The sequence below is a fragment of the Protobothrops mucrosquamatus genome, unplaced genomic scaffold, assembly GCF_001527695.2.
Source record: "Protobothrops mucrosquamatus isolate PMUCROS unplaced genomic scaffold, P.Mucros_1.0 scaffold_146, whole genome shotgun sequence".
Lineage (NCBI taxonomy): Eukaryota > Metazoa > Chordata > Lepidosauria > Squamata > Viperidae > Protobothrops > Protobothrops mucrosquamatus.
In genome coordinates this window covers 395,738-416,277 of record NW_015386222.1, presented here as the reverse complement: position 1 = coordinate 416,277, position 20,540 = coordinate 395,738, and the positions used below count along the sequence as shown (strand labels likewise).

The window sequence follows — 20,540 nt, the reverse complement described above, 5'->3', positions numbered from 1 at the left end:
ATCTCAGAAATCTACATTTAATCATTCAAAAGGCCAGTTTTAATACAATACTTCAGATTATGTCTATTTTTTCTGAAGATCATCTACTTAACTTTTTTTTCTAGCAAACTTTTTACGTGCGAAAGGACCTGACCGTTGGTCTACTTACAGCATTTGTTACATCTAAAATCAATGTTATGAACCAAAAAAAATCGAATTGTTATTCAAAATAAAGAATACCCCTAACCCTTTATACAATTTACTCTGTTGTCCAAGTAGATATGCTGTAATATTTTTTCATACAACTTAAGTACAAATTCCTACATGCACACGATGGCTTACCTTCCATGGGTACTTGGATGCTACATCTGAGTAGCACATGTGAATGTTGATTTCATGAAAATTTTCACCAACAATTTGGAGGCATTATGGATAGTTAGGATTTCCATAAGAAACAATGAAAACCTTCTCATTCTAATGGGCCTCAATTGTCACTCATTCAATATGTACCCGAATCTACATATCCAATATTATCCCAACCAATATGTAACCTAGAACAACTCAAGAATAGGAGAAAAAAAATGACCTGAAGCAGCCAGAGATAGGATAAAATATCTGTTATGAGAGTAATCTCTATTCTCATCTGAATTCAGGCAACTGCCATAAAAACTAGGGTTGGGCAACAATTCAAAAGATATGCCATTTGAGCCACAGATGAAGATACTTGTACCAACTGCCAAAAATACTTTAAGCCAAATGTGAATTTTCCTGGGTTTGCATGCCAGCTGTAGAAGGCAGCTGTGTGGCCCTAGGAAAAGATGCAGTTGCTTCAAAGTGTGCCTAACAGGTGTGAAGTACACACACAGAAAGCTGCTGATTCAGATATGCTCTTAATTCAAATCATTGCCCTAATGAAAAGTACTTAGCTAAGGGTCAGTCCAAGTCCCTGAAGGACAATTTGCTTTATACTGTTTTTTCTACATGTACAGTATATGAAAAATCTTTTTCAATTGTCTTTTCTACGTGTTTATGAAAAATCTATTCCTTTGAAGCAGAGCAAGCATAACACCTAACTAAAACCAGGGATATCAAGTCTATAATTGGCCCCAGACTATTGAGCAATGTTGCCCAGATATTATATTTCCTACTTTTATTTTAACCTATCTTTAAAAAGGTAAAGTGAATACAGAATCATATTCTACCTTAAGCTCTGGAAGAAAACATACAAAATATATGAAACTCCAATAGCTTTACAAATAAACCTCCACTATTCCAAGGTTTAGGTAGCAACACCCCCCACCACAAAAAAAATAAAATAAATTTATTTCAGAATAGATCAGCTCATCTTACAATTCTTATTCAACACTGGAATGCAGGTAAATAAATATACGAAATGACACTGTAGTACCCATGAGCAACGAGAATTATGCAAGAATAATGTAAACAAAATTTTATTATCTTCTTGTAGCCTTATTCTACCACAACAGTTACCATTATTTAGGCAACTTGGGCTGATCTTGAAAAAAGCAAAACAGTGTAAAACTTGGTCAGCATTTGGATGGAGAACTACCAGGAAATTGGAAGCTGTGGAGTTCTTGAGGGTCTTTGAATTTGGTTGTTGCTTGCAAACATATCATTACCTAACTAGGGAATGACATTTGTGCCACTGTTGAGCACTGATGATTTACCTATTTGGTAATGAAACATCTGCAAGCCAATAAGCAAGCTTACAGAGTACCTAGGATTCTAGTTCACCTTCAAGCTACATACATTCTCTTCTATTGAAACTTGAACTTGTAGGCTAGATCGGAAAGTTGAAAAAGAAATCCTGGAACAAACCAATGGCAAGCTCAAACAATTGCCAAAATAACTGTGCAAATACAACCATATAAACACAAAGTCTTGAGTTTTTATTCTTATTCTACCGTAATATGGATGAAGTTAACAACTTAGCGCTTTGTAAATGACTGCAATTTGTTAAATATTTGATATCACTGATCATGTTTCTTCAGCTGAATGAAGGTACAAATCCAGAGAAAGCTTTTGAACCTCTTTATTACAGCCCTCAACCTTCAATTACAGCCACCAAAACTATGTAAGAAAATAATCTCTTCGCTAGCCACACATGAGCTACAGTCCTCCCTATTATTGCCTGGCATCTATCTGTGTTATAATACATTAAATGCCCTCTAGAAATCCAGCAATGGCACACTAGACTACATACAAACCTATATTTTCCTATATTTAGCACCTATACATTACTGTCTTGCTGCAAAAGTAAGTTCCTCATGACTGTAGCAGCACAATTTATCTTAAATATAGAATCTATTTTTGCACAGGTTGCAATTTCTACACTAATTACTGAATATCGCAGTTCCTATTTTACACAAGGATATCAGTAACCATGAAGCATCCTATTTAATTTTTCATCCTCAAGCTGTTAGGCTTCACACCTTTTTTCAAAGAAGAGAAGGTTCCCAAAAATGGTAATATAGAAGGCAGATTTTCCACGGATCTTCTGAAGAAAAAACTGAAAGAACACACTTATCAAATAATAAAATTACCACGTTATATCTATAAATATATCTGTAGCATAGAAAAGAGCTTCCAAAGGCCAATAGACATTTACCAACCCATCTGAGTACCCATCCATACTTACACAAGATTTTCAGAGAAGGCGACCATAGCCTCAAAGTCTTTCATCACAGCTTTATCAGACTCCTTCAAGGAACCTCGTTTCTTCTGAGGAAACATAAAACTGAATAAATAAATCTATGTCCTGAAGCATTGAATTCAGAAAACCATTTAGTCACAATAATGTCCCATTAGCTTTAGGTGCATAACGATGCTCCAAACAAACATGCATTTTATTTAAATCCTGTAAAAGTACTGCAGTAATTTGAAACCATAATCTTTATGGGTATACCTCTCCTTCATATAAGAATGCAGCAAATAAGCCTTCTCACATTTTTTTCCTCAGTATTATTATCAATTGCAACATATTACTTGTGAGTAAATAAGAAGAGCCAGATGTGTGTGCATGTGGCTCTTTACTTTTGCAAGGGTAGAGCCCATCTCCATATTTGAATTTGTCTTTCTGTGTATTTTCTATGTTTGTTGTGCTAAGGAATAAAACATATGTAAGAAATCAACAGGAAAAAAATGGATAATACCATGTAGCCATGAACCAGCAGTAGCCTACAGTTATGCTTTTTGGGAAATGTACAAAAAACCTGGAGAAGATGGGAACAAAGCAGTATTTGAGCTTTATTGTGTGGGAAGTAGAGCCAACAAAAAGAATGAGAAACCACAGGCAGCTTCATTATGCATGTTGCTAGGGAGGAAATAACATAAGTCTTTAATGCATTCTAACCTGAAGATAAGTAGTCTGATAAGCAGAACCTGTAAATGTTCTTGAGAAATCTGAAAATCACTGTGTACCATAAAAGAATGTTAACAAGGAAACAAAAGGGAGGTATTAATGCCCCCATAATTTTTTTAGCATATTCTTGCCAGGTTGGGCGATTATGCGACTAACTAATTTAGTGGGAGACCAAAGGTTTGTTGTCCCAAATCAAGCAATGAATTCTGGAAAATTCAGTTAGATGACAGACATTCTAAGTTGTGTATAGTCAATATACCTTTTGGAAGGTACCAATTCATTTGATATCTCTTCAGCTTCAGAAGTATATGAAATTCTGTACTGAGCTACAAATTCTAGAAGGTTTAGAAAATGTATTGTTCATTGAAGATATATTGATATAGGATCAGGATAAACAGGAACAAGGTTCTGGAATGGTGTGAGGAAAGACATCTGAAGTTAAATAGGCAAAAGCTGAAAATTGATATAGACTGATTAAGTTTCAAATCAAGACTGAAGCTATTGTTAGCATGCCAAACCCAAAGAATAAACCTTCAGCAATTTTTAGGTATGGCTAATTATTTAGCAAAATTTGTTCTACTCTGAAAACTCCATTAAGGACATGGAATTTCCCTGGATGCCGGTATATAAGATGTATTTAAATGAATTGAAAGTATTATTGGCAAGTGTACTTGTCAACTTAAATGGAATGGTAGAAACAATTATACAGACTGCAAACAGAAACTGGATGGTTCTGATTTTTATTTGTGTCTTTGAGCTTACAAAANGACATGGCTTTTCCAACAAGCGGGTCTGGCCTAGGGAATTTTAGCGGGGTTTTTTAGGGGATTTTTAAGGATAATTTTAATGATCGGCCTGTTTAAATATTTCTTTTTAATTCGGCTTTTAATTATTGTATTTGTATTGTAGTTTTTATGAGGCTGTTAGCCGCCCTGAGTCCCATGAGGAGAAGGGCGGGGTATAAATGAAATTAATAAATAAATAAATAAATAAATATAATTGGCCCCAGACTATTGAGCAATGTTGCCCAGATATTATATTTCCTACTTTTATTTTAACCTATCTTTAAAAAGGTAAAGTGAATACAGAATCATATTCTACCTTAAGCTCTGGAAGAAAACATACAAAATATATGAAACTCCAATAGCTTTACAAATAAACCTCCACTATTCCAAGGTTTAGGTAGCAACACCCCCCACCACAAAAAAAATAAAATAAATTTATTTCAGAATAGATCAGCTCATCTTACAATTCTTATTCAACACTGGAATGCAGGTAAATAAATATACGAAATGACACTGTAGTACCCATGAGCAACGAGAATTATGCAAGAATAATGTAAACAAAATTTTATTATCTTCTTGTAGCCTTATTCTACCACAACAGTTACCATCATTTAGGCAACTTGGGCTGATCTTGAAAAAAGCAAAACAGTGTAAAACTTGATCAGCATTTGGATGGAGAACTACCAGGAAATTGGAAGCTGTGGAGTTCTTGAGGGTCTTTGAATTTGGTTGTTGCTTGCAAACATGTCATTACCTAACTAGGGAATGACATCTGTGCCACTGTTGAGCACTGATGATTTACCTATTTGGTAATGAAACATCTGCAAGCCAATAAGCAAGCTTACAGAGTACCTAGGATTCCATAGTTCACCTTCAAGCTACATACATTCTCTTCTATTGAAACTTGAAGTTGTAGGCTAGATCGGAAAGTTGAAAAAGAAATCCTGGAACAAACCAATGGCAAGCTCAAACAATTGCCAAAATAACTGTGCAAATACAACCATATAAACACAAAGTCTTGAGTTTTTATTCTTATTCTACCGTAATATGGATGAAGTTAACAATTTAGCGCTTTGTAAATGACTGCAATTTGTTAAATATTTGATATCACTGATCATGATGTTTCTTCAGCTGAATGAAGGTACAAATCCAGAGAAAGCTTTTGAACCTCTTTATTACAGCCCTCAACCTTCAATTACAGCCACCAAAACTATGTAAGAAAATAATCTCTTCGCTACCCACACATGAGCTACAGTCCTCCCTATTATTGTCTGGCATCTATCTGTGTTATAATACATTAAATGCCCTCTAGAAATCCAGCAATGGCACACTAGACTACATACAAACCTATATTTTCCTATATTTAGCACCTATACATTACTGTCTTGCTGCAAAAGTAAGTTCCTCATGACTCTAGCAGCACAATTTATCTTAAATATAGAATCTATTTTTGCACAGGTTGCAATTTCTACACTAATTACTGAATATCGCAGCTCCTATTTTACACAAGGATATCAGTAACCATGAAGCATCCTATTTAATTTTTCATCCTCAAGCTGTTAGGCTTCACACCTTTTTTCAAAGAAGAGAAGGTTCCCAAAAATGGTAATATAGAAGGCAGATTTTCCACGGATCTTCTGAAGAAAAAACTGAAAGAACACACTTATCAAATAATAAAATTACCACATTATATCTATAAATATATCTGTAGCATAGAAAAGAGCCTCCAAAGGCCAATAGACATTTACCAACCCATCTGAGTACCCATCCATACTTACACAAGATTTTCAGAGAAGGCGACCATGGCCTCAAAGGCTTTCATCACAGCTTTATCAGACTCCTTCAAGGAACCTCGTTTCTCCTGAGGAAACATAAAACTGAATAAATAAATCTATGTCCTGAAGCATTGAATTCAGAAAACCATTTAGTCACAATAATGTCCCATTAGCTTTAGGTGCGTAACGATGCTCCAAACAAACATGCATTTTATTTAAATCCTGTAAAAGTACTGCAGTAATTTGAAACCATAATCTTTATGGGTATACCTCTCCTTCATATAAGAATGCAGCAAATAAGCCTTCTCACATTTTTTTCCTCAGTATTATTATCAATTGCAACATATTACTTGTGAGTAAATAAGAGGAGCCAGATGTGTGTGCATGTGGCTCTTTACTTTTGCAAGGGTAGAACCCATCTCCATATTTGAATTTGTCTTTCTGTGTATTTTCTGTTTGTTGTGCTAAGGAATAAAACATATGTAAGAAATCAACAGAAAAAAAAAATGGATAATACCATGTAGCCTTGGACCAGCTACTGCCTACAGTTATGCTTTTTGGGAAATGAACAAAAAACCTGAAGAAGATGGGAACAAAGCAGTATTTGAGCTTTATTGTGTGGGAAGTAGAGCCAACAAAAAGAATGAGAAACCACAGGCAGCTTCATTATGCATGTTGCTAGGGAGGAAATAACATAAGTCTTTAATGCATTCTAATCTGAAGATAAGTAGTCTGATAAGCAGAACCTGTAAATGTTCTTGAGAAATCTGAAAATCACTGTGTACCATAAAAGAATGTTAACAAGGAAACAAAAGGGAGGTATTAATGCCCCCATAATTTTTTTTAGCATATTCTTGCCAGGTTGGGCGATTATGCGACTAACTAATTTAGTGGGAGACCAAAGGTTTGTTGTCCCAAATCAAGCAATGAATTCTGGAAAATTCAGTTAGATGACAGACATTCTAAGTTGTGTATAGTCAATGTACCTTTTGGAAGGTACCAATTCATTTGATATCTCTTCAGCTTCAGAAGTATATGAAACTCTGTACTGAGCTATAAATTCTAGAAGGTTTAGAAAATGTATTGTTCATTGAAGATATATTGATATAGGATCAGGATAAACAGGAACAAGGTTCTGGAATGGTGTGAGGAAAGACATCTGAAGTTAAATAGGCAAAAGTTGAAAATTGATATAGACTGATTAAGTTTCAAATCAAGACTGAAGCTATTGTTATCATGCCAAACCCAAAGAATAAACCTTCAGCAATTTTTAGGTATGGCTAATTATTTAGCAAAATTTGTTCTACTCTGAAAACTCCATTAAGGACATGGAATTTCCCTGGATGCCGGTACATAAGATGTATTTAAATGAATTGAAAGTATTATTGGCAAGTGTACTTGTCTTATGCCAACTTAAATGGAATGGTAGAAACAATTATACAGACTGCAAACAGAAGCTGGATGGTTCTGATTTTTATTTGTGAGCTTACAAAATAATTCTATTTGGACAAAAAGTCAACAGCATAATTACTGATGGGAAATGTTTGTAAACTAGGTTAAATTCACAAAATGACTGGGGAGTATGTATGAACAACTGAAAAATAGATAAGAAAACAGAATGTAACATTATAATGGGGGGAAAGGGTATTAAGCCCTTACCTCCTTTAAGTGTGTGAGATCATGTGTATCTTAGATATAGTAAAATATGGGGAACTTGCCCAAGTTGTAAAAAAACATCAAACTCCTAGACCCTACTCTGTGCAATGACTGAAGGACTAGTTTATTGAAGAAAATGATAGAACTTAAAGAAAGATGAAAGATGCTGTCTACATTCAAGTGCAGAATAAGGAATAAATTACAACTGGTGAGATCATTGCTAAAAAAGGCAACAATCTGATTTTGGAGGGAATATGGACAATAGTGATATCAAGGGGCAGAGCCTGTACAATATGGAAATTTTGCACCTCAAAAAAACCCATTATGGTTGCAACGTATTATGTGTGAGTAGAATAGAAGAGGTATATAAAAAGAGTCAACAACAAGTTTGAGAATGCTTCCTTATTTCTGATGTAGCCTGCAAGTTACCAGTAATAATCTGTCTGCATATTAACGAACATAAACATAACATGTCTCCTTCACAAAGTGGAAGCAGTAAAATACGTATTAAGATGTATCTTACCTGTTTTATTCAAACACAAAATTAAACTTGCTTTTGTGAGCATTGAAATGTAAACTATAGTACAGAGTAAATGAAGGATTATTAATTATGAGCTGATTTGGCAAAGAAAAAAAATCACTTAAGCCATACCACACAAGGCCCCTACCTGAAGCGTAGTAATTTCTTTCCTGATGAGAAAGCAGATTTGTTCTCTATCAGTTTGAGAGTAATAAAGGCGACAGCTTGATGGATCCCCATCTCTCCCTGCCCTTCCTGATTCTTGGTAATATGCAGCCATCGATTTTGAAATATTCCAGTGTGCAACAAATCTGCATGATGTAAACCAATAAAACTCTTTACATGAGCTTCATTTAAAAGTTTAAAAATACGCCCATATTAAAGGCCAACAATAAATGTAGGCCAGTTTACAATTCCTTTTTTTCCCTCCTGTCCCTAAATAAAAAGAAACAAAGACATATATTTCCTGATACTGAAAGCACGAACAGTTTGTTTAGTTTCTCATTGATCATTTTGCACGCACCTGACATTGGGTTTGTCGACTCCCATTCCAAAACTGATAGTAGCAACAATAACTGGAAATTTTTCCTCCATCCATTCATTTTGAATTGAAGTTCGCTCTACCAGCTTCAGCCCTTAAAGAAAAAACAAAGGACAATAGTATAATATCAGCAGATTTTGTCTTTATCCAGCCATTTATTCATCTTTTCTTACATTTATATGTCATGAAATACATGTTGGACAGCATCTTATATTGTGTATATACAGTTTTGGCATTACTGGATATTCTCCAAGATTAACTTCTCAATCAGATATTGTCAGATCTTTCTTCTAGTATTGAGCAAAATTTATTCTCACTGCTAGCAGCAGACATTTCAGTAAATTATGATGTTTCTTGTTGATGTTTTCTGAGATTATATCTGATAAAAAATATTTCAAATTTAAATTCCCAAATTTTCTGGATTACACTTTTTAAATTTCTCTTGGGTTTGAACGTGTTCTTTATTATATTAAAAAATCCTGTTTAAAATATCATGTATATTAAACATAGCTTCTAATTATATTTTAAGTTACAAAAATGCTTGGTTATAGCACCCATTTATTTTGATCAATGTCCAGAAAATTACACAAAAAAACTAAAAAAAGAACAATATTCAGATGCATCAGTTGTTACCTTGTTTTTGCTGTGGCAACAAAAAATTTAGCAACTGTATTAGGTAATAAATAATTTCATATCCGAAAGACAAAGCTTCAATAATAATTATCCATTTTTCCTATACTGACATATCACTGGTAAGGTAAAACTATTCCAAACACCTTTATAGTATAGAAGTTGCAGTATAGTTACAATGATTTTAGATTTATTTAGTTTTCAAAAACTCATTTTGGTCATTTAACTTTTATTTTATACATAGTACCACTTAATGTACAGTCTTTCACATTCATGTGAAAAATGAGGAGACTGAATTATCTTTTTAAAATAAATTTACATATACTGTTTGATTTAAATTTAAATTTAAATGTATTTGTAAAGGGGTTTTTTGTTTTGCTCTTGAAGCTTCCTTTGTAAAGCAGGTATAAATATAAACATTTACGTTTTCTTATCTTTATGAACCTTCTTCAGATTTACCCTTTATTTTTTTCCCCAAGAAAATATAGTCACAAGTATAGTAGATCGCAACCTGCTTGTCTCCCTGGATTTGCATGGAAAGGGAAGGGGGTGGGACTTTAGAATACCTGCTATGCAAAAATGGAGAAAATATTGTACTTAACTTTGAAAAATTCTTTGCTAGGAAAGATAAAAATATTTAAATCTTTTGCAAGTTCCCAAGTACCTTTTCCAATCTAATTGCTCCTTGACAAGCTGTGGACTTTAGTCTAAAGCTCCATAGCATTTAATCTTTGAGATAATGTTTGATTCGTTCATGTCCCAATGCTACTAAAAATGGTGTCAATAACCTTTATGCTTGTATTTACTCTAGTGTATTTTGCCAATTTGAAGGTTAAACGTCTGTAAAAATGAAAGGCAATAAACCTGACATGAAAAAGAACTGATCTTCAATCTAGTGGTAAATCTCCAATCAATCTCCAAGCTCAAACCTCACTTTGGGCACCTCACCTAATCTTACCCCTTTTAGAGGCAGTTAATACAGATTTTGAAAATCTTGAGCCTGTCCCTTGCAGAGATGACTATCCTATCCAGGGCAGTCCTCACTCCCAAATTGTTGCCCTCCCCTTAAGATATAGGTAGTCCTTGACTTATGACCAGAATTGATCCCAAAATTTCTGCTGCTAAGTGAGACATTTGTTAAGTGACTTTTGCCCCATTTTACGACCTTTGTTGCCACATTTGTTAAGTGAATCACAGCAGTTGTTAAATTAGTAACAGTGAATCTGGCTTCTCCGTAGACATTGCCTGTCGCAAAAGTGATCACATGACCCTGGGACACTGCAACCATTATAAATACGAACCAGCTACCAAACATCCGAATTTTGGTCAAGTGACCATGGGGCTGCTACAATGTGAATACGTGTTAAAAACAGTCAGAACTCACTTTTTTCAATGCCATTGCAACTTTGGTCATTATACAAACTGTTATATGTTGAAGACGACTTGTACGCTAGAATCATCAAGATTTAGTTCCCAACATCCACGAAGAAAGGCAGACCTCAGATAGTAAGACTGGACCATATGGATGTTAAAATCCTTTAAAAACTTCATTTATTAATTTTAATGCAGTGAGCAGTACCTTTGTCTTGGGAAGGTCTCTACTCAGAAAATGTGATGTGTGAATGTTGCCAAAAAAAATTAAAAAGCAGGGAGAGAAGAATCAGAATTTGTGGTCTCTGCATTTTATGACGTCCTTTTTAACCCCAGAATAAAGACTAAGAAACATTTTTTTTGCACACTTAATAATTGCTTGGAGTGGAAAGAAACAGAGTTTTCATTACCTGCATGATATGCCTTGGCTTTTACTCCCCTATTGCTTAGTTGAATTGACACTTGCTCACAAGCATCTCTCATCCTGCAGTAGATAATTCCACAGCCAGGATACCCCTGCACAAAAGAAAAGAGAAGGAAGCTAACATTAGCATCATATAGAAATGCAACAATAAACACTTAAGCTACAGATATACTAAGAGAGAAGTTTTCATAGACTTAGCTTAGGGCAGTGATGGTGAACCTTTTAGAGACCAAGTGCCCAAAAACTGGCCCCGCTCCCGATTACCCCCTGGCCCACCCCTGCTCCGCCCCACCCCGTCCCCCACTCCGCCTGCCCACAGGGCCACTCACCGCCTCCAGGCAGCCGCAGATCACCCAGGCAGCCCAGCAGCGCCATGGCGGCCATGCCCTCTGCCTGCGCCGCGCAGCATCAACTGTGCGGGATGGGGCGTGAGGGCAGAGTCTTGTCTACGCTGCCTGGCTGCCATGTCCTTGGCTGCACTGCTCCGTGTGGGCCACACTCGGGGGGGCGACTCTCCTCCAGGGGGGCTGCTGGTGAGGAGGGGGTCGTGGGGGGAGGCCAGGCTGTGGCAATGGCATGTGTGCCCACAGAGAGGGCTCTGAGTGCCGCCTCTGGCACACGTGCCATAGGTTTGCGTGCCAGAAGGTTAATACTTGACATATTTTATACGGAAGCCAACATATGACTTTAAATGTTCATTTTCTTGTGAATCTTTTGATTTTCCTTCTTCCAAATAGAAGCAGAACTTATACAAAAGTCTGAACAGTATCTGGTACACTGAACAGTCAAACCCAAAAAGACTACCAGTGGATAATATTTATGTTCTCTGACTCCAGCCATCCATATAGATCAGAGGTGGAGAACTATGGCCCCTTGATGATTTGTGGACTTCCAACTCTCAGCAATTCTGGGAGTCGAAGTCCATAAGTCATAAAAGGGCCATAGTTTCCCACTCCTGATTATAAAAGGTCAATTCTCAGTTCTCTATGGCAATATTCTTTCTTCTCTATTACCTCACATAAACCATTCTTCCCTCTTTCCTTCTTATGTTGACTTTAATAGAAAGTTTGGCAACCTTCAGTGATGCCAAATGTGACAGAAGGAGTTTCTAGAAATACCTATGTTTTCTAAACTACAGATTTAAAGATTCATTCAGTGACCATTCAAAATTATAACAAGACTAAATAAATGGTATTTATCCTTAGTCCTTGGAGACAACTACTGCATACAAATATTTTAAATAAACAGACAAAAGTACTGCAGACTAAAGGTGATGTGCCCTTAAACTGATCTTGCAGTTTGAACTACAGATCTATAAATTTACACATATGCAGAGGAAACTGAAAGTTGTAACTTCAAAAAATTTTTTTTTAGATGTTTATTTATTTCAAAGATTTATTTGGCTGCCCAACTTGTAAAACACAACTTTTTTTAATTTAGTATTTATTTTTTTAGTATCTATTATTAGACTTCTATCCTGCTTTTCCTCTGGGAACTCAAGATAACATACATAGCATCCTTTTCTCTGATGTCTTCTGTGAGGCATACTGGGTTAAGAAACAGTGAGTGGCCCAAGAATGTCTATGACTGATCCTGGATATGAACCTGGGATCAACAGCGTAACCCCAATGCCTCACTGACTCTTAAAAAATAACCATAGCTTTCTTTTTTTTAAAAACCCAATAGACTATACAACCTGTGTCATCTTATGGGAAAAAGAATAAATTAATATTGTATTTACCTTGTTTCCCATGTGGTGACACAGGTTATATTTACTCCACAATAAACTAGGATTCTACAAAACTTATGTAAGTTTATATAATCTTATATTCCTATATATTTACATAATCTACATTTTCATGTACTGTCCTTTTGCTCTGATCTGACTCTGCTAAACTAATCAAGAATTCAAATGTGCTGTTGAACAGTTCATACTTGCTAAATTAAATCTGAAGAATTTGGATTCTTTCTTTTGAAGCTTTTGGATACATATCACCTATGTACTTATTTATTTATATCCCTCCTTTATTCATGCATATTTATAAGTAATATCGCAAGAGTGGGATTATGATTCTCCATACGCTGCGAAATAAACTCTTCCAATAGCTTAAGTTAATGTGGGCAATGCTGAGGGCTGTTGAGATTTAGCACTGAATAAAATTCAGAGAATCACAGCTTCCCTTCCTGGACATAGAGGTAATCCTCGACTTACAACCACAACTGAGCCAAAATTCCTGTTGCTAAGTGAGACAGTTGCTAAGTAAATTTTGCAAAATTGGTTAAGTGAATCACTGCAGTTGATAAGTTAGGAACCCAGTTGTGAAGTGAATCTGGCTTCCCCATTGACTTTGCTTGTCAAAAGGTCGCAAGAGGTGATCACGTGACTTTGGGACACAGCAACGGTCATAAGTATGAACCAGTTGCCAAGCATCTGAATTTTGATCACATGATCACGGGGATGCTGGAAGGATTGTGTGAAAAATGGTCCTGTCACTTTTTTGTGCTGTTGTAACTCTGAACGGTTACTAAATGAACTGTTGTAAGTCGATGACTACCTGTACATAATTACTCTTTCTGTAATACTACTCTATCATTTGTTTTTTTGGAAAGGAAAAAAGCCACTTCAACAGAATTATCCTACGCACGTCTACTCAGAAATAAATCCCGAGTATACTTTTGAATGAACTATATACTTTTGAACCTAAATTAAATATTGATATGATCCATGAAGCTCCATGTATATTTCCCAACTAAGTTCCTAATTTTTATCTGGAAAAATTATCTCTCAATAGATGCATATGCTGTGTCATGTATGTTCCGTAGGGGAGTTCATCTTTCTAAACAAGTAGCAAAGGAAATACGATTCAATCCAAATTTTGTCTTATCATGTTAGTTGCACGTCACCTCAGACCAATAAACCACAAATAACCTTTTTTTAAAAAAAAAAACAAACAATTTCACTCACCCCTAATTCATTTTGCTGTCCAAGAGACTTCAGACAGAAATCCTTCAGATTTTCATAGGGATCTGCTATAAGGTCTTTATACTGCACATCATAGAATAGATTGGGCCTGAAGCAAGGTGTCCTGAAAGTAGCCACGGGCTGCTTTAGCTTGAGCAGGGCTATAATATCTTCCTGAACTTGCTTCGTAGCTGTGGCTGTCAGGGCCAGGCATGGTATATTGGGCATGCGACAACGCAAGGAGCCAAGATGCAGGTAGTCTGGGCGGAAGTCATGCCCCCACTGGGAAACACAGTGAGCTTCATCAACCACCAGGTAAGAGATAAGCTTTTGGGACATTAGACGCTCCAAGGAGGGCCGAAAAGAAGCAGAAGCTGCCATCTCTGGAGTGATGTACAGCAGTTTTATCTTAGGATGGTCGCTTGTCAAGTCAGCAAGGATGGCTTTTCTCTCCTGAGCGGACATCTTGGAATTAAAAGAGCTCACTCTGACTTTGAGAGAGAGCAAATGATCTACTTGATCCTACGAGAAAAGAGAAAGGTAGTTTTACAGAAAGAATCTGACCAGCAAACTGCTGCAGTATGAAGACATTTATGATCATCTAACTATATTTAGAATTTTCAAATACATTTACTACACGTGAGATTTTTTTTAATTTTAGGTCCTTAAAAGAGTATCCTTTAAATTAAAATGGTTGAAATTACATACAATATTTGATTTGCCTCTATTTAATCAAACAAGTTGATTAAAGAAAGATGACAATGAGTGTCATCCGACATGGTACCAAAGATTAGAAATAATGAATTCCTTGAATGTTTATTTACATGAAATTTCTAAACACCTCAAAAGTTTGATACAAAAAGATAATTCAGAACAATTACATATATAATCTCACTGTAGTAATACCTGAAGGCCAAAGAAAATGCTAATTCCAGAACTTCCAATTGCTTTTACTTATGAGACTGAATTATACAATAACCTGTGGTTATTGATCTGAATTAAGCTAACAAGCTCTTCAGAAAAGGCAGATTTTAAAACATATTTTCTATTTAAAGCATATTTCTTTTTTCACATAATTGTAGAAGATACCTGAATAAGCGAAATTAATGGTGAAATCACTATGGTGATGCCTGTTGCCAAAACTGCTGGAAGCTGAAAACACAGGGATTTCCCTGCTCCTGTTGGCATACATATAAATGCATCCTTTTCCCCTGCAAAAGCAACAACAAAATGTTCAAAGCTCTTTTTTTATATTACAAGTGTCTCCAGATTCTGTTTTGAAGACCAGAACAATTTTTTCCCAGGCTGTGCATAGGACAATGGTGGCGAACCTATGGCATGGGTGCCAGAGGCGGCACTCAGAGCCCTCTCTGTGGGCACGCACATCGTCGCCCCAGTCCTAGGCCTTCAGCTGGATTTTATAAAACCTTTTTGCTTTAGGCCTCCGCCGCCATGTGCAAAAAAAAAAAAAAGGTTCAGTCAGTCAATTTCAACTTCTCGCGGGAAAAAAAAGTTCTTGCAAAGTTGGAATTGATTGATTGAACTTTTCAGTCCCACCCAGTCTGCCATTACCACTGCAGCCACGTCCACCCAATGGGCCACACCCACCCAACTGGCCACACCCAGCAATGGGCCACACCCACCCGGCACTCGACGATGCATAAGTGGGTTTTGGGTTGCAGTTTGGGCACTCAGTCTCTAAAAGGTTCGCCATCACTGGCATAGGATAACAAATCTTACATATATCCATATAAACACAACACTACTGAGGCAAAACCCTGTAGTAAAACATATTAAAACTAGGTGTACTATGAAAATGATTTAGAAGAAATGCTTTAGATCAGTGTGAGCTTGACTTTTTGCTATTCACTAGAACAGGGCTTTTCAACCAGTGGTACGGGTACCACCTGTGGTACATTGGCACCTGGCAGGTGGTACGCAACAATCCTAGAAAAGTGGTAGCGGGGGATGGGAATGAGCTGAACAGGTGGCAGCAACGCACAAGCCTGAGCGAGAGAGGGCTGGAGCTGCAGGGCTGTCAGGGCTCAGCGGAAGCGCCAGGATCAGTGCCGCTTTCCAGCTGATTGGTGCTTCTTTGGGGCTGTCAGGACTCAGTGGAAGCGCCAGGATCAGCGCCAGGCTTTAGCTGGAGCTCGGCGCTGATCCTGGCGCTTCCACTGAGCCGAGAAGAAGCGCCAATCAGCTGGAATGTTGCAGCATCTCCAGGGTCTTGTGATTTACATTCAAATGCTTGGCAACTGATTCATATTTATGATGGTCACAGTGTCCCAGGGTCATGTGAAGTGACCAAAACCTGCTGCAACCACCCAGCAGATGGGGGGAATAAAAACCAAACACCCCCCCACCCCATCCCCGCTGCCAATCCTCAACAGAAATGCTCACAACAATGAAAACCTCGGACAGGAGGAAGAGCGCGGCCGGGCGGGCAGGCAGGTGTCTTGCTCGGCTGTGGCTTGAGGGCCACTTTTTTCAGTGCCACTGTAACTTCAAACAGTCACTAAACGAACTGTTGTAAGTCGAGGACTACCTGCACTTTATCACTTTTTCCCGTTTTTTTTTTGGGTCATCAAGTTTTTGACACCTTGCTAGGCGACTGGTGGTACTCGGATGTTGCCATATCCTAAAAGTGGTACAATGGGTGAAAAGGTTGAAAAGCCCTGCGATAGAAGAATCCAATTTTTTTCAGTCCGAGCCCAGGAAAAAGGTACCACAGATTAAGTTTAATGAGTGGATTCTGGGATTATATACCCAGATATTTAAAATGGTATGCTATACCCAGATATTATTTAAATAGGGCTCTAAATTGGCCATCAAAAGGCCACAAAGCCCCTTAGCAATGAAAATGTCTTAAATCACTGATGTTGCTAAAATGTGTCCATACGTTTCACTCTTACATGGGATGCCTATGAAATTATTCAAATATAACTGGAACTATTTGAACTTGCATATAATAAATTGTTTTTACAAGAAAACAACTCATTGTTCAAAAAGCCCTGCATGCATGCACACTACCAGCTCTCAGATTTTTGGCACAGCGTGCTCTTTTGGTATTGCAGCTGCAGGGCAAATGGAAGATGGAGCAGAGTGTCCTGGTGAGAACAAGCTCTTTGCAGCTGTTCCTTTTCTGGGTGACGGATGGGACTGGATTTCTATTTGCTTTAATTCCAGATAGGCTGAGAGAACTAGAGGTGCTAGGTTTCCCAGTCAATAGTAGCACAGGACTAATGTTGATTTGTTGGATTAAGGTGAAATGATTCATTTTTTGGGTCAGAAAAATAGGCATGACTTACAGGTAGTCCTCAACTTACAGCAGTTCATTTAATGACCATTCAAAGTTACAACAGTACTGAAAAAAGTGACATGACTATTTTTCACACTTACGACCATTGCAGCATGCCTGGTGATCGATTTCTATTTGGATGCTTGACAGCTGGTTCATATTTATGATGGTTGCAGTGTCCTGGGATCATGTGATCATCTTTTGCAATCTTCTGATAAGCAAAGACCATGGGGAAGCCAGATTTACTTAACAACCGTGTTACTAATTTAGCTTCAATGATTCACTTAACAATGTGGCAAGAAAAGTTGTAAAATGGGGCAAAAAGTACCTAACAATTTTTTCTCTTAACAATATAAATTTTGGACTCGATGTGGTCATAGGTTGAGGACTACTTGTACAGTTCTATTTGATTTATTTTATTTTATTTCCATTCTAGGTGACCAAATCTGACTCCAGTCCATAGCTCTTCAGTTTGGATGTATTGGGAAATTACTGTTAACTGAAAACTTTCAGTATAGATAGTAGTAAATCACATCTCAGTTTACGAAGCTAAGTCAGCATCATCCAAACTGATGTAAAATCCATCACCAGCCAAGCATTCTCTAAATCAGGCACGTCAAACTCGTGACATCACGTGACGTCGCGCGATGTATCCCAACTTTCCCAATTCCAGCAATGGGGTGGGCGTGGTTTTGGCGTGACGCATCCTGCCCGGACATGCCTAGCATCTTTGGAACTGACAATTCATTTCCTTAGAAAACAGTCTGTTTAATGGGGTTTATTCCCAGATAAATCAATTTTTACTACAGATTTGGCCAAGATCAATTACTCATCTTAAGAAATAGTCTAGGAAAATCTCCAATTGTAATAATGAAATAATGAACCTAAAAGACTTTCTGTATTTTCAGCAGTAGAAAAAAGTATTTTATAATATTCAGAGCTTTTTCACTGTATGTTTTACTCTTATTGTTGCAGGGAATAGAATGTTATACTTGCCATATTTTGGGAAGCTGGGAATCTTTGAATGACATGTTAAAAATATTTTATACGGTCATAAAAAGTACTTGCAGTTTACCTTTTACCACAGTCATAGTTGCACTTCCTTGCAATGAAGTCTTGAAAGAGTTAAATCCAAAAACGTTTGTCAGAGTTTGCAGAACTCTATCTTCCAATCTTGAGGAAGAACTGTTACTCATCTTAAAAGCCAATACTAGGAATAATTCAAAGTAGAGGTAAAGAGAGAACCTTCATGCAATTATCTTCTTTTCTTGCAAACCATCACCTGTATAGGCATAACAGATTTATTTCAATAATACTATCTTCTTTATGGTTTTTACACAACCATCACCATTCTCCGATTTAGTAAAATACAAAAGAGTTCTTGCTATTCATTATCCTATAAAAAAAGCAAAACTATAAATACATTGGATTATAATCCAGAGACTAAAAGAACCTAGGCACAAGAAATGTAACTATTTTCTTGCTTTTTCGGAATGCAGATTACTATTTTATACGTACTACTTCTATTACAGCTCCCTGTGTCCCAACCTTCGTTTCCTTCTCGTGGAGCTCAATGCCATTCGATTTTCCAAGCAATAGGGAAGTAGATGTGCTTCAGGATGTTTTTCTTATTCCCAGTTTAGGCGATAGTTTTGGGATAAATCAGTAGTGTTCATGCAAGTACTAAGCCAACTCTGCTTAGCTTTTTTAGGTTAGTCTCCAGAAAACGCTCCACAAAACGCATCTTTTAATTTCGCACGATATAATATTTAGCCTTCGGGAAAGATGGGCTTGGAGAACAAATTGCTATTTAACCGACACCTAACTCCGAGACCAATTTACATTTCCTGACTTTCTTATTATCGCTTTTCTTAAATTACTTTCTGACGCAGATCGGCCAGAGAAAATCTAGCAGGTTTAAGAGGTACGATGAAAAGTTCAGATCCTTGTCCGGAGATAGAGATTAAAAATCGGCGGGATAAAAATAATCTCCAGGTAAAGCCACTCCAACCTTTTCCATCTGAGGAAAGCCGAAACCGGAGACCGCGGCCCCGCGGCGAAACATCTTAGTGCATCCACAAACTAACTATTATGCTTCCTTCCTTCCCAGCTCTCTGAAACTATATTCTTGAGCCATAGGCCTCATAGTGCAGGCGCAGCCGCTGCCAGAATCCCGGTTAATTCAGACGGCTTCATTTTCCGGCAGTATCTGGGACTTCGGCATCGCTTCAGCGCGACTTGATGACGTAAGAGGTCGTTGAAGAGCCGGGACTCTGGGGGGAAAATGCTCTTCTTTTCGTCTGTTTCGAACGAGACCCAGCAGTACCAGCAGTACACGAATTCCTCCACTCTGAGCGAAGGAGATACCTTGGAAAAATCAGTCCGCGGCTATCGCGGGCCCGTAAAGAAAGACGGTAGGTCCGGCGAGCGCTTCGCTGACGTCATATTCTTGCGCCGGAAGAGAATTCAACAGAGTTCGAGAAGGAAGATGGCGGCGGCGGCGAAAAAAAGCGTTCTATCTTCCTTGGCGGTTTATGCGGAAGATTCCGAGCCCGAGTCTGATAGCGAGGCCGGCGGGGCCGGTAGCGATCGAGGAGGAGGGACGGGTGAGGCCTTAGGAGGGGCGGTTTGATTGGGTTTAATAAGACGCCATGCCTCGTTTCTTCTTCTTTGGAACCTGATCGGGATAACTCCCAATCTGCTTGCTGGGTGTGCTAATGCATTACGGTTGGTTGGCTTTGGCTTAGAGTTGTGTTCAGGGAAGATATGTTAAATGGCTTTACTTCAACTTACTTGTTGAAGCTTTCTCCTCCCTCCATCTTCCGTTTCCGGGAAGTGTTTGTAGCCCCTGTATTCCTGGCTGAAGGGTGTTGTGGCAGATGGTTATGGGAAAAGGTGCCTTTCTGAAAATATGAAAATATGAAGCGCCTTTTTATTTGGCTACGCTGTTAATTAACTTTAACCCAATAGTTATTTACAGTGACTGCTTTCTTCATCCTCTTCAGTGTGAGTTCTACCACATGCTTGTTAGATCCGTGTCCCTCCTGGCTGGTACTGGCAGCTCGGGAGGGTACACGAGCCTGGCTCCAGGGAATTATTAACGCTTCCTTGCAGGAGGGTGTCTTCCCTGCGGCCCTTAAAGAGGCCGTTGTGAGGCCCCTCCTCAAGAAGCCTTCCCTGGACCCAGATGAGTTGGCCAATTATCGCCCGGTCT

The 20,540-nt window shown here is 37.8% G+C and overlaps 2 protein-coding genes across 2 annotated transcripts in view; one reads left to right on the top strand and one right to left on the bottom strand.

Moving 5' to 3' along the window:
* Positions 1-5,891: 5,891 nt before the first annotated feature.
* Positions 5,892-18,771, bottom strand: LOC107290312 (ATP-dependent DNA helicase Q5-like). Its single transcript, XM_015819184.1, has 7 exons — positions 18,402-18,771; positions 15,115-15,236; positions 14,029-14,547; positions 11,050-11,155; positions 8,621-8,732; positions 8,246-8,408; positions 5,892-6,007 (listed from the first exon to the last, which is right to left on the bottom strand). The coding sequence occupies exons 1-7, from the start codon at positions 18,520-18,522 to the stop codon at positions 5,921-5,923; spliced, it is 1,230 nt and encodes a 409-aa protein (XP_015674670.1). The 5' UTR covers positions 18,523-18,771; the 3' UTR covers positions 5,892-5,920.
* Positions 18,772-19,788: 1,017 nt separating this feature from the next.
* Positions 19,789-20,540, top strand: part of SAP30BP (SAP30 binding protein) — a 42,731-nt gene continuing 41,979 nt past the window's right edge. The window contains exon 1 of the mRNA XM_015819173.1: positions 19,789-19,932. Coding sequence (XP_015674659.1) covers positions 19,815-19,932 — 118 coding nt within the window. The 5' untranslated portion in view covers positions 19,789-19,814. The remainder of the gene's footprint in view (positions 19,933-20,540) is intronic.

Excerpts from the sequence above, each read along its gene's own strand:
- LOC107290312 (XM_015819184.1), bottom strand. The coding sequence starts at position 18,522 with ATGAGTAACAGTTCTTCCTCAAGATTGGAAGATAGAGTTCTGCAAACT. Across the intron at positions 8,733-11,049 it reads AGCCAAGGCATATCATGCAG|GGCTGAAGCTGGTAGAGCGA; the intron begins GTAATGAAAACT and ends TTTTTCTTTAAG. Across the intron at positions 8,409-8,620 it reads GTCGACAAACCCAATGTCAG|ATTTGTTGCACACTGGAATA; the intron begins GTGCGTGCAAAA and ends TACATCATGCAG.